Here is a 19,361-nt window from a genome sequence, read left to right as displayed (position 1 = left end):
CTTCTCGTATTGTTCTTCTCCACTTTCCCTCATTCCTATTGCACATTTCAACAAACGGAGAAACAGAGCTCCACTACCATGAAACAGAGCACACGCATCCATCATATGATATTCCAACGATAATTCGAGCACATCCTCAATGATGCCGATGCCCAGTTCGTGACTAAGTGAAGATTTTGTCAAGCATCTTTTAATCCCCAAGAGATCGAGGAGAAACTTGTCAACATCATCTCCATTCACCAAAGCGAGTATTTTTTCCCTTTTTTATTGATTGTCTACAACGTAAATGAAGTAAAATTAAACCCAAAAATTGCATTACAAATAGAGAGAGCCCAAGGATCTCACAGGGAGTTAGATGGTGTTCAGATTATATCATACCACTTTTCTAATTATGGTGTGGTGTTTAATTATATCATACCACTTTTCCAATTATGGTGTGGTGTTTAATTAAAATCCACTATTTCATGGTGTGGATAGGGCTGTAATGGCATCGGATTTAGATTGGATACGTCAAAATTTGCATTCAATTCGACAGTTAAGAAATTATATCTGAATCCGATCAAATTTAAAGACTTGAATTTGAATTTGAATATTAAAATGTTTATAATCTTAAATATAAATTCTATAAAATTTATATTAAAAATAATAAATAATATAGTATAATCACATTCAAATTTTAATTATATCGAATGGATCACATCCAAATCCGATTAGTAATTGAATGTAGATTGTAACATTTGAATCTGATCTAATTACATAAATACATCATCTGAATCCAATATAATTGGATTGGATGTCAGATCGGGTCTCGGATTTTCGGGTATCATTGACAGGCTTAGGTGTGGACTACACACCACAAAATATTGGTCACAACCACACAATAGGCCCCTCTCCCCATCCAATAATTTGCATGTATATTAATTGGTATTTAAAAGTAGGAATTTATTTTTTATGCTTTTACTAATTTTAATACTTATAGATTAATTATTTATAATTATTTTATGTGAGTGTTTTATATTTTTATATTAATTTTAATTTTCTAGTCATTATTTATTTTTTGAATTCATCCATTAATTTTTTATTGATTCATATTACCTATAGCTAAATTTATCATGTGTTAAATTAATTTGTATTTTGTTTAAAAAATATATATATATATATATATATATATATATATATATATATATATATTACTCTTGATCAGCATCATAGATTATCTCACATTGTGTATCCGAGATATATAGAATCAAAACACAAGGTGTGGCCTGAAACAAACTATACCCTATAGAATGCCTATATGGGTGTGGTGTGGTTCATTCTACTTATTTTTGTTCACGTTGTAAAACACTTATTTTGCCTGTGGTGTGGTTAAAAATACATCACCCAATTTCTTATCTATATTACATAACACCCCCTTAATTTCTTTCTCTTTCTCTAATTAATTATGTTTGATATTATATATGCCAAAATGAATGGAATATTAACCTAATTTAAAATTGAATTTGATCCATTTATATCGAATCCAAATATCCACTTGAATTTATATGAATTAAATATCCACTAACAAAAGCAATCTGATTATTAATTGGATTGTCTTAGCTAGGCCGCTCTGATTTGATCCCCATATGATCCCAACCATTCAAAAATCACAAGGTTTTGTATTTGTACTCTTTCCAAAATTGGAAAATAGTCTTATAAACCAGAAGAGGCTCAATTTGAAAAAGTTGTAAATATAAATATTTTTCCTGCTAAATACTAAAACCATGATTTTGAAAACGAAGACGAGTTAAAGGTAAACCTAAATTTGCCTTTTCGATGTATATGAGAAATAAAATCCTAACAGCTTGCTATCATTTTCTTTTCGACAGAAAACACAGACTAGGCAGTGGCGTTGAAAATGTTGGGATCTCCCGTCTTATTCAACCTCAATGGTGTCCTGGTGGATGCAAAAAATAGGCAAATGACAATCTCTTTTAATGGCGCCATGGGAGATACTCTTGCACCAGTTACTTCCTCTTCTTTGCTTTTAAATCACGGTTTGAACTTGCATTTAAATCAAGTTTGTGCAGCTCAAACTTCAAATCAAAGAAAAAATAAGTTTAGATTTAGAGATTTATTAGCATTTTCACTGCCTTGAAAATATGGTTTTTCTTTGTTTAAACTTCAACTCTACCTCTCTCCCCTTATATCTTTCCCTAGTACAAGTATAAATATGTATAGTATAAATATATACAAAATAATATAAAATACAAGGTTTTGCACTCTAGATATTTATATTTATACCCTCTCCAAATTGAGCCGAAGCTCTCAATGTGTAAGATTTGTGTATTAAGAGTATCAATATTTTGAACCATGACTTGTATATATTTCAATGACAATTTGTAGCCACAACTTACAGATTTCCAGCCATTCCTAAAAGCTTTTTGATGTAACCGTTTTCGGTCACGTACCAATGTTTTCTGATGTAAAATTTTTTGGCTAAGTACCTCGTTATTTGACCCAGTGGTGGTGTGCCTTAGTGATGAGCTACTTGGTAGTGAACTGCCTATTGGCGAACTACTCGGTGTAGAACTACCTGGGGGCGAACTGCCTGGTGGCGAACTGCCCGGTGGTGAACTGTCTGGTGGCAAATTGCCTGGTGGCGATCTGCCTGGTGGCGAGCTGCCTGGTAGCGAACTGCTTGGTGGCGAGCTGCCTGGTGGCGAACTGCCTGGTGGCGAACTGCTTGGTGGCGAACTGCCTGGTGGCGAACTGCCCGGTGGCGAGCTGCTCGGTGGTGAACTGCCTGGTGGCGAACTGCCCGGTGGCGAGCTGCTCGGTGGCGAACTACCTGGTGGCGGACTGCCTACTAGGCGGCCAATGACTTAGAGAATGTTGGAGCTCCCTGGTGCGGCGCAATCCGACTGCCCTCAGCATGAGGTGGTCTTCTTTCCTTTGTAGGCCGCGGGAGCTGAGGGACCTACGAGAACTTCATCTTTTCCTCCACTTTGTAGGTGGCGGGAGCTGAGAGACTTGCGAGAACTCCATCTTTTCCTCATCTTTGTAGGCGGCGGGAGCTGAAGGACCTACGAGAACTGAATCAGAGGTCCCGGGGGTATTTTCTCGATGGGGGCTCTCCGACGCTTAAGTTAGCACTCTTATTATAGAGAGCTTTGAAGATAATATGAGAGAGCTAGAGAGCAGGGGTTACTTCCCTTTTTTCATCCCCCTCCCCTTTGGGGGTGAGGTCTTTATATACCGGAGTCCTCGCGGGTAAGGTGGGTGAAAAGCCTCCAAACGGTAAGACTCGCCGCATCCTGTCATAACTGGGGTACGGTGGTGAACTCCTCGAGGTCGTCAGGCTGGCACTTGTGTCAGGCGGCCAGGTCGGCGCTTGGGTCGGGTTGTTAGAGGGGCGCCTGCGTTAGTCGGCGTGTCAGTGTCTAGCCAAGTTTGTTGGTGGGCGCCTTATGGGCGGCTTGGCCAGATCATGCGGTAGGCTGGTCCAGGTCGGCCAGGTCGCGCAGGCCGCATGCCGCACGCAGTTCGCGCAGGTCGCGCCAAGCCGGCCAGACTGGTGCCCGAGTGGGTCACCAACTTTGTAAGTTTGTTGGTTGGGTGTTTTCCTATTTGTCACGAGGTGCCACATGTCACAATTTCACTGGAGGGCCAAATCTACCCTCATCAATAGCCCCCCACTCCCGAGCTCATAGTAACTCAGCGAAGGGAGTAGATTTCTTTTGGCACGTAAGTCGATGAGCTAGTAAGTGCTGATCCAATTACTAGTGTGGCCCGTAGGCTTTGGGAACGACTCGTAGTCTACTCTTCTTTGACTTTTGCCCGTGCCGGAGAGGCGACCGGGTCTTTAGTAGTAATGTGGCCCGTAGGCTTTGGGAGTGACCAATGGTCTACTCTTTTATAACTTTACCAGTGCCGGAGAGGCAACTGGGTCTTAAGTAGTAATGTGGCCCGTTGGCTTGGCCTGCATCAGCTTCGTAATGTCGGTCACCTACTCCTACAAGAAGCTACTAGGGGCTCGACCTTCGGGGGCAACACTACTAACTTTAGGTTGCCAGCTCACACGGGAGCCTTGGAAGGCTCGACCAATAAGGGCGCCTATGTAGTCAGTTGGCCGCCAACTACCGCGGAAGCCACGAAGAGCTCATCTTTGTAGGGGGGGACCTTGCGGAGAGGACTGATGTGGCATTATCTGAATTGAAAGTAAGGTTGGTAGAGCTACTTAGTCCGTTAGCTCCCTGCATAGTCTATGAGTTCATAAAAAATGTAAACTATAAAGCGATAGCTTCAATTTCTAAAAAGTGAGGACTTAGTTTTGGCAAGATGAGAACTTAGCTTTTGTAGGATGAGAACTTAGCTTTTTGTAGCGTGTTCCCACAGATGGCGCCAATTGACGTAACCGTTTTCGGCCACGTACCAATGTTTTGTGATGTAAATTTTTTTGGCTAAGTACCTTGTTATTTGACCCGGTGGTGGCGTGCCTTAGTGATGAGCTACTTGGTAGTGAACTGCTTACTGGCGAACTGCTCGGTGGAGAACTGCCTGGGGACGAACTGCCTGGTGGCGAACTGCCCGGTGGCGAACTGTCTGGTGGCGAACTGCCTGGTGGCGATCTGCCTGGTGGCGAACTGCTTGGTGACGAGCTGCTTGGTGGCGAACTGCTTGGTGGCGAATTGCCTGGTGGCGAACTGCCTGGTGGCGAGCTGCCTGGTGGCGATCTGCCTGGTGGCGAACTGCTTGGTGGCGAGCTGCCTGGTGGCGAGCTGCCTGGTGGCGAACTGCTTGGTGGCGAACTGCCTGGTGGCGAACTGCTTGGTGGCAAACTGCCTTGTGGTGAACTGCCCGGTGGCGAGCTACTCAGTGGCGAACTTCCTGGTGGCGAACTGCCCGGTGGCGAGCTGCTCGGTGGTGAACTGCCTGGTGGCAAACTGCCTGGTGGCGAACTGCCTACTAGGCGGCCGATGACTTAGAGAATGCTGGAGCTCCCTGGTGCGGCGCAATCCGACTGCCCTCAGCATGAGGTGGTCTTCTTTCCTTTGTAGGCCGCGGGAGCTGAGGGACCTACGAGAACTTCATATTTTCCTCCTCTTTGTAGGTGGCGGTAGCTGAGAGACCTGCGAGAACTCCATCTTTTCCTCCTCTTTGTAGGCGGTGGGAGCTGAAGGACCTACGAGAACTGAATCAGAGGTCCCGGGGGTATTTTCTCGGTGGGGGCTCTCCGACGCTTAAGTTAGCACTCTTATTATAGAGAGCTTTGAAAATAATATGAGAGAGCTAGAGAGCAGGGGTTACTTCCCTTTTTTCATCCCCCTCCCCTTTGGGGGTGAGGTCTTTATATACCGGAGTCCTCGCGGGTTAGGTAGGTGAAAATCCTCCAAACGGTAAGACTCGCCGCATCCTGTCAGAACTGGGGTACGGTGGTGAACTCCTCGAGGTCGTCAGGCTGGCACTTGTGTCAGGCGGCCAGGTCAGCGCCTGGGCCGGGTTGTTAGAGGGGCGCCTGCGTTAGTCGGCGTGTCAGTGTCTAGGCCAGGTCGTCAGGTCGGCGCCTGTGTCAGTTGGCGGGTCAGTGTCTAGACCAGGTCGTCAAACTGGCACCTGTGTCAATCGACGGGTCAGTGTCTAGCCAGGTTTGTCGGTGGGCGCCTTATGGGCGGCTTGGCCGGATCATGCGCTAGGCTGGTCCAGGTCGGCAGGTCGCGCGCGCGCCGCGCAGGTCGCGTAGGCGTGTGTCAGGCCGCACGTAGGTCGCGCCAAGCCGACTAGACTAGTGCCGAGGTGGGTCACCAACTTCGTAAGTTTGTTGGCCGGGTATTTTCCTAATTGTCACGATGTACCACGTGTCACAATTTCACTGGATGGCCAAATATGCCCTCATCACTTTTTAATTTAATGACTTCTTCAATGCAGATAATTCCATCAAAGCTTAAGCTCTCCCATTCCCACATGGGGCCATTATCTTCTCCTTTTGTGATGAGGGCTCTATAAATATCCTAAAGAGTAGAGCAGGCCTTGTTCATTGGTTCATTATCCATATTTCGGTTCAACCTTAAAAACTTCAATAGTAAATATCTTTATTTATTTACAAGATATTTTTGACAGTTTCAACAATTACTAATGATCGATTAACAACAGAGACCGATTTAACACTTTTTTGAAAATTTAAATATTATAATGACACATTTGAAAATTAAGGTAATAACTTACACTTACCCCAAATTTTATAATACTAAAGTGAAATTCTCCCTCAAAATCACCGCTACGTCACGAAAGCACAAGTCAAGGATGAGCGTGAACACACCGCGAGTTTCCAATGAAAGCATGTTCTCATGTCCTTGTACATGTTAAATTCTCTTTTTTTTTGTTTGTTTTCTTCACACCACACAAAATTGCACCAATAAAAGTACAAGGCTGCATGTCGTATACATAGTGTCACATTATGAAGAGTAGTGTCTCACTCTCACATATATCACATATCGCAAGAAATCCAAAGTGGTTCATCAAATTGACCCATGAGCCTATCTCCCACCACGGAGACCGACAGTCGACCCATATCCATCTCTCCTGTCGTCGAATTCCAGGTTGGGGTTCCATCCTCATACCCATTCCACGTCAATCTCTTTAACCCACTTCCATCCAATCTCACCACGTATAAATCACCATATGGCTGAAATTGATTTGGCATGGACACTGGCTCTGTCAATACACCACCCAAATTGGCCGTAAATACCAGCCACAAGGAATCCGGGCTGAAGCATACGTGATTGATCCTCTCCCTGTCTGCTTCTGCTGATCCCTCCACCCCTGCCACATAGACTCGTCGGAGATCCGTTCCATCCGGACGAATAAGGTATATGCTGAAAGCCTCCACATTGCTGGGATTGTGTCGGTTGGACGAGAAGGCTATCAATTTCCCGTCCGGTGACCAGTTGGGCATTGTATCAATCCAAGGACCGTCAGTTAATTGACGGATCCCTCCGTTAAATTCCCCGTCAACAGCATCCATTATGTACAGATTTTTATGGCCGGATCTCCCAGACCTGAACACTACGAACTTGCCGTCAGGTGAACACGACGGAAATGCATTGTTGCCCGTTTCCTCTTTTGTTAGAATTTTCACTTCAGCGGGAATATCTTCTCGATCATCCATATCTTTTGGATTGAAAGTTATTCGCGCAATCTGGACCGTTGATTTAACGGACTCGAATATCGGTCCCACCGAGGAGTAGATGACGTTCTTCTCCGTCCGATTCCACGAGGTGTAAAACGCGGTTCGGTCTTTTAAAATGCTCCATCTCCTGGAGCCGTCCGATCTCACTATCTTAATGCCTGCATTCGCATCGAAGTCGTGGTTGAACGCGATCAAGTCGCCATCGGGAGAACACGAAGGGAATGATCCGTTAAGCCGGAGCATCCTCAGTTCCCTCACCGGAGAAGTTACAAGTTCGAGATGCGGAACGATTGAGTCTCCTGAAGCCGATTTACCTCGGAATCGGTGGTATCCGAGAAAACCAGATTTCGGGGAGAAAAAAGGATTGTAGTGGTGAAATTTCGGGTTTAGAGTCTCCGTTACCCTGCAAAACGACTCTATCTCTAGATCAAAGATCTCGATGTGCCTAAAGCTATTCTCTCGCCGCCGAGTCGCAACAGCGATTCGTTTGCCGTCATGCGATGCCGCTGGAGTAAATGCGTGGAGTCCCGGTGGGGTAACCCGACGAGGAGCTTCACATACACCGGAAAGCTGGAAATTTTCTGGAAGATCTACTCGGAAAATGCTCCACCATCCATCGTCGGCTTGGCGGTGGAAGAAGATCGTTGAGTCGCCGGACCACGTAGGCCATCCACCGCGCTTACATATAGTGGTACGCTGGGTAGGATCGGATTCCGGGAAAACTACGATATCCGTATCAAGCTCATGAAATTCGCCGCCCCATGGACGGAATCCGTACGACGCGACGGCGATAAATTTTCCGCTCTGCGATATAGAAGGACTGTAATCAACGGCTCTATAAGGAGTTAGTCGCTCGATTTTTCCATGATCAAGCAGCGTTGAGTACAGGGCTGACCAGCTTTTCAAGTGTTTATCGGCCGGTTCGTGAGCCGAGACAAAGTATAATCGGCCGTCTTTCACGACGGGGCGATCGTAGAAGAGGCTGTCAGCCACAGAGGGGAGTTGCTTCGGCTTTGGAGAGTTTGCTTGGTTCAAATAGACCCGAGCATAGCCGGTCCTCTCCGATACATACACGAGAGTCTCGTCTTCGTCAACAAACTGACCATTAAAATTGACGGAGATACCGTCTGTTAAGCGATGTTCCTTCCACGAAGTTGTGGCAGCTATGATTGATGGGAGAGAGACTGAAAAGATGTCGAATCCATAGTAGGGTCTGCCGACGGAGGTGAAGATGATGGTTCCTTTGGGATTCATTGCCGATGTCCGATGAGTGAGGTGTTGATTTTGTAGTCCCGATCTATAAGGCTGAAGTGAACGAAGAAGTAAGAACTGAACTGAAGCCTTTGAAAAGAAGTTCTTCAGCTTTCACTCTTTTAACAGTGTTGCAGAAGCGTGGTAGGCGAGGCAGGACCAAGACGTATGAAGTGACGTGGTGTTATTATCTTCTGCTTGACACATTTCCAGACTTCCAACCACAGCCGTGAGCCGGCACGCCCACTTCCGATCTATCTTTTAACCAGAGAACGCGATAACATACTACGTATTGAGAAGTATTTTTATATATAGATATGCTTGTAACTTAAAAATCAAATGGAGATGTAGCTCACATGGTAGATCGCTCGTTTTGCATGCGGGAGGTGCGGGGTTCGATCCCACGCTCGATTGTTACCTGACGAATTCTATCTTTTTCCCACCCGATTCGGATGGATTTGGATAAGCTTTTATCAGTTTATATGGATTCTATTTTCGGACATGCTATTTTATCATATTTATGTGGGGATAAGGTAAAATTTATTTTCTTGGATATTACTAGGTGGGTAAATAATTTTCCCAAGGGAAAGTTATGGGACAAAAATGTCAATTTTAATAAGTCTAAGGAGTACAAACACAAATATGTATTATATAAATACATACAAAATACAAGGTTTTGCACTCTACATATTTGTACGTGTACTTCCAAATGAATCCTATTGGATTTTTATGGCTAAAATGGTCATTGCCTTATTTACATGAAAATAAAAGAACATGGGTAAAAGTACTTACCCAGGTAAGTCTTTCCTGGGAAACACTTACCCGAGTAAATAACTTACCAAAAAGCAAGGCCTAAATGGCCCGCCAATCTTATTAAGCTTTGTTTTTGGGTATATTGATTGCCTGTTGTTTATTTTTAGATTCCCAAATGATATTTTACCACTTATCCAAGGACCAAGAGGACCACAACCTATGTGTCTAAAACAATCATCACTTCATTATTTTGTAACACTTTGCATATCGCAATATTGTTAATGGTGGTGGTTGCTACGATGGCACACTCTTGAGCTTCAATTTCCAGTGTAGACATAGTTGTTACCGATAAAACTGGGGCACTCTTTTTTCAGATTTTGGTTCCCATTGACCAAGAATCCCACGTTCTTTTTTTTTCAGATTTATGTGGGGACCAGGGAAAGTTTATTTTCCTGGGTTCCACTTGCCTAGGTAAGTGATACCCATCTCCTAAGTGGGTAAATAACTTTTCCACCTGGAAGGAAAGTTGCCAACACTTGAATGGGACAAAAATGCCCATTTTAATAATGTATTTTTATGGATAAAATGGCCATTGCCTTATTTACATGAGAAATAAAAGAACATGGATAAATGCACTTATTCGGGTAAGTGTTTCCTAGGAAAAAATTACCTAGGTAAATAACTTACCGAAAAGCGAACAGAGGTTAATTGTAATTCGATTTCTACATTAAGGGTGAATGAAGTAGCTTTATTGAATTCCTATATTGTGGTCTAAATCAAATGAGAAGGAACTCTACCGTCTACCACAAAGAAAAAAAAGGGAATAGAGAGTTTTGATTTGGTGTTTTATTGCCCATACTTGGGGGTGGTATGGTAAGTTTGTAAAAAAATGTTCATCAACTAACAACATGTTTAGGTGGCTCTGTGGAAGTTTTCAAAGAGTGTGGGTTTAAGAGAAATACTATGAAAAATGTCATGGGGAGTTTTAATAATTATTGGTAAAAATTTTACTTGTTTTCCTAAGGGTGAGCAAATTTGTAGGTCCTAATTGCCCCTATTTGATCTATTAGTAGGTAGGTTTTGGTTTCATGTTCTTGGAATTAATCCTCTCACAGTCCGGTCTAAGGGTTTAGAGGTTTACCCTACTGTAAATAACCCAGGGAACCAACCTTAATTGGCCTTGGTGGAACCAAATTTGCCTTGAAATTTTGAAAAGATCCAAAAAATCTAAGGATGTGAAAATTCAGACCCAATCACTCATGTTTACAAAGATTGTGGCCTCACTTGACCATTAATAAATCACTTTAAAATGTAATATTTACAAAATTTATATTAAGGCAAATTTCTTAAAACATCCCTATTGTTTAGCTAAATAACGAATTATACCCTTATTGTTTAACTATTGTCTTAAACCACCCCTATTATTTTTGACAATTTACTAACTCTACCCTTGCCATTAGCATCTATTAATGTTCCAGCAAAATCCATACACATGTGACACAACATGACGTATAAATTCTTTTTAAAGCCCAATATTACCCTTCATCCCTCTTCTAGGTAAGGATCACCACTTGTGGTCACTAGAATACCCACTCGGTTTGGTAGTTTTTATTATATGTAAAAATTGAACTAACAAAATACAAATCGGAATCTTGAATAGGTCGGTGAGCGGGACATTCAGATGTTGGGAGGACATAAACAGAGAATAGTAATCACACGAGTAGTAATTAGAACGCCCTGAATACTTTTGCTATACGAGGCAACTGGTGCATTGTACTCAAAATCAGAGAGAATCATCCAAGAAGCACTAGACAACACTACGGTAAGCCACATAATGATTGTGATCACTCACTGTCTCTCTATAATCCGCAACGCCGATGTGATTCTAGTGGTACGGAATGGTCAGGTTGTTAGAGTTACATCCATTATTCATGCAACGTAACTCATGCAACTCATGTAATGGCTATCTCAGTCGTGCACAATAAGGTTTATCCGCATGAATGTATTGTACATCTAGAACTCTATCTCAAATGATAGAATTCTATGATATCTATCCTAACCAATAGACTTATCTTGTATTTTATATTTAATTCATCATTAACCTGAGATAATACATTGAGTGTTATGTATCCTCTTGAATTCGATCTTCTCTCTCACTTCCCTATGAGCTACTATTTAGACGTCCCCATATTATAGCCGCCTCAAAGTTTTTGGGTGTGATTGCTATCCCAATCTGCGCCCTTACAACAAGCAGAAGTTCGACTATCACACTCTTTGTTGTACTTTTCTCAGCTACAGTCCTTGCCATAAGGGGTATTGTTGCCTCCACAAATCAACTGGTCGCCTCTACATTTTCTGATGATGTGATCTTCGATGAAAATACTTTATCCTATAGTGTTGGGCCTTCTCAGAGCACTCATCATAAGGATACTCTATCAGCACCTTCTCCTTCCATTTTGGGCCCAGCTCTGGTACTGGAACCTGCCTTCAGCCCACCAATCATCCTCCAGCTTTCGAACAACACTGCACCTCCATAAGCTCACCATCCTACCAACCAGCCCATTGATGCGTTTAGCACCATCGCACCGTCACAGGCCCATCAGCCCGCCACTTAGTTCACTGATGTGCCCGCAACCATCGCAACTCCACAGGCCCATCCGCATTCTCTAGCGGCCCAGTTCACTACACAGCCTAGCACTATCGTTATTAGTGAGCCATCCCCTACCACCGACTCTCTTACTTCTTTGGTTCCCGCTTCAGCTCCTTCCCACGGCATGCAGACCAAGTCCAAATATGGGGTGTTCAAGCCGAATCCCAAATATGCCTTAACCTCTACCACTACTTAGACGGAACCTACTTGCTACACATAGGCTGCCCGTGATCCCAACTGGCATAACGCTATGAACATTGAGTTCACTGCCCTTGTTCAGAACCACACTTGGTCACTCATCCCACCCCCTCTTGACAAAAACATTGTGGGTTGTCGTTGAGTTTACAAGATAAAGCGCCACGCCAATGGCACCATCGAATGGTACAAAGCCCGTTTAGTTGCTAAGGGTTATCACCAGCAAGAGGGTATTGACTTTACAGACACTTTCAGTCCTTTGGTTAAGCCTTCAACCTTTCAATTGCCACGTCTAGATCATGGCCCACTCGCCAATTGGATGTCAACAATGCATTCATCCACGGATATTTAAGTGAAGAAGTTTATATGAGCCAACCACCTGGCTTCCAAAACCCCTCCTTTCCCGACCATGTGTGCAACCTACACCGGTCTCTCTATGGCTTATGACCGGCTCCATGGGCTTGGTTCACCCAACTCCACAATTTCTTAATTGCACATGATTTCACTGAGTCCAAAGTTTATGCATCATTTTTTATCCATCACACATCTCAGGACATCACCCTGATACTCATTTATGTCGATGACATTATTGTCACTGGGTCCAACCCAGTCATCATCGACCCTTTCATCAAAGCTCTCACCTTTGAATTCTCCATACGAGACCTTGGACCTCTTCACTTTTTTCTTGGGCTGGAATCAAAGCCCACATCTGATGGCATTCTTTTGTCTCAGTCCAAGTATGCTCTGGACCTCCTTCAATGCACTAGAATGGTGGATGCAAAACCTTGTACCACTCCCCTGGCAGCCACCATTAAGCCCTCTGCTGAAGACTGATGCATTTGATGACCTACTCTATACCGTAGAACTGTAGGTGCTTTGTAGTACCTAACTGTGACTCGTCCAGACTTGGATTTCTCGGTCAACAAAGTTGCACAGTACATGTCTAAACCCACAGTTAGTCATTGGGCCGTTGTAAAACGTATCCTCTGGTACATAAAGCACACTCACACTCTGGGTCTTCACATTCACCGCTCTCAGTCCACTCAACTTCACGGTTACACTGACTCCCATTGGGTTGGGTGCTTGGACGGCCGCCACTGTCAGGGAGGTTACTGCATCTACTATGGGCCCAATCTCATATCTTGGTCCTCCAAGCAACAATCCAATGTCTCCTATCCTTGCAGCTGAGCTCACTTGGATTCAGATGCTTCTTCATGAAATGGGTCTACCTTCGGTATCCTCTCCAGTTTTGTGGTGTGACAACATCAGGGCAACTTACTGAGCCTCTAATCCTATTCATCATTCCTGCAACAAACACGTTGAACTAGATTTTCATTTTGTTCAAGATAAGGTTCAACGTCACCTTCTTGAAGTTTGTTTTCTCACCATCGTTGATCAAACAACTGACATCTTTACCAAACCTCTCCATGTTCAGCACTTCACTTTTTTATGTGACAAGCTCTCCTTAATGAGCATGGCATCGCTTGAGGGGGCGTGTTAGAGTTACATCCGTTATTCACATAACGTAACTCATGTAACTCATGTAATGGCTATCTCTATCTCATCCATGCATGATAAGGTTTATCCGCCTGAATGTATTGTACATCTAGACTTCTATCTCAAACGATAGAGTTCTATGAACTCCAACAAACCGAATCGGGTAGAGAAGCAGAGGCTCCATCAGCATCGTCCTTACCATCCCATCGTGAGCCAAAATAACTACAATAAAGGCCACAACACTAGTAGCCGACAATTCTCAACGTTAAGTAGATCCAGTTGAGTGAACTTGATAGTTGCAAGGAGTCGAGCATCATTGGGGGGTGACGTGGAAACCAACAAGGAGCAAGACTTGCCGGTACCATCATTGTGAAGTTGTTGCTTAATTCCATCAATATGATTAGTTCAATGCAAACTGTCTGGTTAATCCCATCACGAAATATCTCTTGCTTGCTTTGGTGTTATTTGGAGCTACTGCTACAACATCGTTGATGGTGGTGAATTTTCCACTTCCATCTTGGCTCACCACCACCAAATCACTAACTAGGACATTAGGTATGGTTGTTTGAGAGATATCACATCTCCGCCCCACAATGAGCCGCCCCATAACGGCCTACAACACATCTCTGTCGTGTATTGGAAACATCTCCCGATGATGACATTATCGGGACAGATACTATCATCGGAAGATATTCACAATACACTATGGGGATGTGTGTGGGGCGGTTCCTGATAGGGCGGAGATGTGAACTCTATCTGAACAAGCTTCCTTCTGCTCACCGACTCATACATTTTCTGGATACGACTCAACATCATTAGAGGTAGGTGATTGTCTTGACCTTCTTCCATGTCAGAGAACATGGGCTTCCTCCCCTTGGCTTTGTTCTTTTTATGAACCCAACCACATGTAAACAATGCTTGAGAGACACTGTAGAGTTTGTTTATGTTGGAGAGAGGGGTGTAAATACCATTCTTGACACTCCGATGATGCAGTTGCCTGTAGGCCATCTAAACAAGTTCGTTGGTTAGTCATTATGGCACTAAGCAAGGTATGGATGTCATTGGGTTGCAAGTTGGGTAGAGCTTTGTCAAAACCGACCATATTGATTGTACTTGAAAAGAAATCCAAATTTAGGGCTTGTTTGTTCGCTCTAAAGTCTGATATCCGAAAGTACAATAATTACATTAAGAGGTATATTGGTATTTGTGAACTTTTCTTTCCTCTAAACTCTAAATGCAGAGAATGTTGTTTTAAACTCTAAATTCTGAAATTTGAAAATGACCAAATATCCATTTTGACCCTATATGTTAGAGTTTTTGTTTGTCTTTTTGGGTGTATCATTGGAAAACAAAAAATTGTATGATTGCACTTTAAGAGATAAGAGATAAGAAGAAACAAACAACCATTTTTCTCTTAAAGTTAAAAGATTCCTATTAAGAGATAATAGTTAAGAGGAAAAGAACAGGCCCTTAGCCTGGTTTGGAGCTGTCGATCATCCTCATTGTTTGAACATTATTCGGTGGGGTGCAACCGGTGTACATGCTTGTGATGGTAAGTATGATATCAATGTATTTCTTACTAGATTTTCCTTCTCTCCTTTCGACTTTCGTATCCTCGGTTCTTCTTCACTGAATCACACCCCCTATTTTGTTATCTTCTCTCTTATCATCTTCCCCTGTTTTGAATGTTCAATATTGAACCAGAGTTATAACCTCTCTCTCTCTCACACACACACACACACATACTCTCTCTCTCTCTCTCTCTCTCTCTCTCTCTCTCTCTATCTCTTCTCGTATTGTTCTTCTCCACTTTCCCTCATTCCTATTGCACATTTCAACAAACGGAGAAACAGAGCTCCACTACCATGAAACAGAGCACACGCATCCATCATATGATATTCCAACGATAATTCGAGCACATCCTCAATGATGTCGATGCCCAGTTCGTGACTAAGTGAAGATTTTGTCAAGCATCTTTTAATCCCCAAGAGATCGAGGAGAAACTTGTCAACATCATCTCCATTCACCAAAGCGAGTATTTTTTCCCTTTTTTTATTGGTTACGATGAATACCAAATATCCTTTTCCTTTTTTCCTTTCAACATCATCTTCATCCACCGATGATATTGAACTCGATGAGGAATGGAAAGGAACCAAATCTTCTCTTTTGAGAGCCCATAACAATGTCGCTCACTGGCGGTGATTTTTACCCAAATTAGAGAAGAGGGACAAAGATCAAAGATAGTGTTGTACTATTTGCTTGTCAAAAGACATAAGGGTAAAAAGGGCATTTTATCATTTATGTTATAATTTAAGGTGATGGCAATTGTCAGAAGCAGTAAGGATGGTTTAAGACGATAGTTAAATAATAGGGGTAGAGTTAGTCGATTAGCTAAACCATAAGGGTAATTTAAAAAATTTGCCCTTTACATTATAATGATAAGTTTTAATTTTGAACTATATATTAACGTATTGTGATAGTTTATGTACTTAGCTTAAGTTTTGGACTATATTACTATTACTATTATTATTATTATTATTATTAAAAACTAAGTTTAAAAAACATGTTCCATTTTTGAGGTAAAGAAATAATAAGTAGGGTGGATTTGAGCAAAATTGAGTCGAATATTTGGCTATTCATGCCCGACTCATAAAAAAACATGAGGATTGAGACCAATTTGAGCTAAGAGACTTGAGCAAGAATTTAACTTGGCTCTAAAGCATGTATATTGGAGCTCAGCTCGGCTTAAGCTTGATTATGAGCCAAGCTTCCTATAAAAAACATATAAAAACCATTTTTTTTATTTTATATACAAAAGATAAAAAATTATAAAAATGATTTATTATCATACATATAAAAAGTAAAAATATTATTTATACATAAAAACTATTGTTATACATATTAAACCATTTAATATTATTTATAAACTATTGTTATACGTACTACAAGCTGAGTTTTATCGGACTCGAATTCGACTCAAAGCTTGATTTGATCCTAACCAAATCGAGGTTTTCACAAATCAAACCCGAATAACTCATGAAAAATTGGATTCATGTCCACCTTTAAGATTAATTTCCAATGTTTACCCCAAAAAAATGTTCAAGGCCCTTAAAAGAACAAAGCTTTCCGTTCCAAAAGTGGAATCGATTCTTTAGCTGTTCCACGCCAATAATAAATTCATGACCCCCTTGTAAAAATGCGAGCCCCGGATTCTATCAGATAAATTTTTGTAGAAAAATATAAAAAAAGGCAGTATAAGCTGCTCTCTCCAAAACCAGTTAGGAAATCCAAGTTCCTCAGTCTTGAAAGTGAACTTTTACGGGAATAATAACCGGAATCCTGCGAAATGAGCCATCCTCAACTCAACCTTTTTTCCTTACACCCAGAAAATCTCTTACAAGACAAAGACGTTCTTGATCAAGACAACATGCATTGTTTCTTTCACGGCAGAGGCAGAGCAACTTTGAACGGTCTCCTTGGCGGGTGTGCCGGGGATGGGAGTAGCGTGGTGTTGTCCTCTGATGAGGACTCCTTGTGCTCGTCAAAAATTTTCCGCCACAGATATATATGAAGACGGATTGTGCTGAAGGGTGTGGCGGGAGTGGCGGTGCTCTGATGAACTGCTACTCCCGTCAAAAATATATCTGTAGCGGGTGTGGCGGGAGTAGCGTTGTGCACGTAAAAAAACTTTCCGAATCTCAGCACCGCCGGATTCTTCGTCTTCTTTAACTAGACGTGAATAAATCCGACGTGTTGGTTTCTCCACTGCAAATCTGTAGTTAGTAAAGTAGTAAAAGCACCATATAAGTAGGACTCAGGAGTCAGGAGGAAATGCTATTAATTAGGTGTGTGGTAGTCTAATACCGACGATGTCCGGAGAAATTGCACTTTTAGCGTAGTTACAACAGTCATGTAACCGGAATATGGGTCGGCCGTTGTTCCATCAGCAACAGACATGAAATTTTTTTTGGTTACAATCAGAACTCTGCAACTAAAAGGGCATCCATCCATCCGGTCTTGTTCTCCTCTTGCTGAGGCGGATAGAGTCGTTCCATCCATCATTTATTCACTCATAGTCATGGTCTCGTGGACAATGTAATGGGTTTCTAGTAGATAAGGGCAATTTTTGCCCTTATTCAGGACAAAAATATCATTCCATCGCCTTCCTCTTGGGAGTAGCAGAGGAATACGATGTATTTGTCCTTGATATTCTTCTAAAAAAGTTATGCTGTTTTAATTATTTTAAAACAGCGCAAAAAATTGCCTCTAACCCCTATATTTAAATACTGACATAAAACGTTATCGTTGGTTCCACAACTTCATTCGTAGAGTAGGTTTCATGTTATCCCTTCGGACCGAACCGAATCGACCCCGGCTCAACCTTTTGTTTTTCCACACACTTTACGAATACAATACCTTCATTATCCGTATATATACAGTATCTATCTCTGTGTGGCCTTCTTTTAAATAAGCAACGTTATTTGCCATTTTGTCACGGGGTAGTCGTTGGGGCCCCGTGCGGTATTCGAAATGGGCGAGTAAGCCTACGAAACAAAGCAAATACAACCACAAAGGCAACAAGATGGCACACGAGTTAGCAAAAGGCTATTTGTATTGCATCAATCAGTGGTAAGCACAAGCACATAGTACAGTGTCGAGGGGATCTCGTGATTAACCTTTACACGCTTATGAGCTCACTCGACTACCTACCTCCCCTCCTCAATTCGATCTACGTCCTTGGAGATCGGCTTCGGCTGGTCCCTTAGACCTATCCACGTGTTTGGTAGCATCATTGAAAAGCTACCAAGAAGACGGTTGAGCCTTGAGGTAAGATGACGCATGGGGCGGACCTCCGCGAAGCACTACACACATTTATTCGAGGGCCCTCCTTTCATAAATCAGCGGCATAGCCATTGCGCGGTTTGAGTAACCTCAACATTGGAGGGGTGAAGTTCAGGCAGGCCGGCATGGTGAAATGGTTCCGTCCGCATAAAATGGACACCAATATAGGCAAGACCCGGGTTGACCAGGTGAGCCCAGGAACTGGTGGAGAAGTGGATGGCGCGGGTCACAGACGTGCATTCACCTGAAGACCATTGTTGAGGTCGACAATGGATTGAGTGAGGGAGCTTGTGACGATCTGAAACAGACTTAGCCTTGCCTACGCTTGGCAGGCTTACGTTAGGGACATGCCCGCCATTTTCGTCTGTAAGATTTTTGGGAGAACTAATGTCATCTTCAGGCAGACCACCAAAAGCTTAACGTACTCTTTGAGGAGGGGTGGTCGACCTCCTTGGGTGCCTAACCTTGGCACTCTTAGACCATCATCCCCTTGCGGGGCGGCCCTGGTTAACAGCTAGCATGGCTACTAGGGTTCCTCATGGGCGCACACTTGCTCATGGGGATAGTGTTGGACCGGCACTGTGCTGCCGATACTCAAGGGAGGCTTGGCATGCGGGCTTGGCTCAAGTACGTCCCTTTACAACGCCAATCCCTTGCCCAAGCTGAGTGAGCTACCCCGTTGCCCTTGGCGCACGGGTGTGTTCCGTCCCAAGCGGTTGCCTACCATCAGGGCACACAGGTGCCTGTCATCATCGGCTTACAGGAGACCCATCACATCGGTGCCAAGTCACCTCATCGGCGCATGGTCACCTTCCATTATGATTGTCCCCCTTTAGCACGTAAGTGGCGCCTCCCATGGATCGGTCTGAGCCATGAGAGTACCCCGCCATTGGACTTTGGGTCATGACCCAGTGCTACTGACTTTGGTGGAACCATCCCATCGGGTAACTCCTAGACTCTATGCGTTAAAAAGAATTGTTATGGCCAAGACGCAATTTCCTTCCT

General features: G+C 43.1%; 1 protein-coding gene across 1 annotated transcript; it reads right to left on the bottom strand.

Annotated features, from left to right (window-relative positions):
* Positions 1–6,139: 6,139 nt before the first annotated feature.
* LOC148867846 (uncharacterized) lies at positions 6,140–9,164 on the bottom strand. The gene has a single exon (XM_088977643.1). It carries the CDS (start codon positions 8,420–8,422, stop codon positions 6,467–6,469), a length of 1,956 nt encoding a protein of 651 aa, XP_088833769.1. The 5' UTR covers positions 8,423–9,164; the 3' UTR covers positions 6,140–6,466.
* Between the last annotated feature and the right edge of the window lie 10,197 nt (positions 9,165–19,361).

The sequence above is a fragment of the Nelumbo lutea genome, chromosome 3 (genome assembly GCF_056320005.1).
Source record: "Nelumbo lutea isolate HS-2025 chromosome 3, American lotus-T2T, whole genome shotgun sequence".
Lineage (NCBI taxonomy): Eukaryota > Viridiplantae > Streptophyta > Magnoliopsida > Proteales > Nelumbonaceae > Nelumbo > Nelumbo lutea.
Note: the sequence above shows the minus strand (reverse complement) of the source record. Positions and strands in the feature narration are given on the sequence as shown.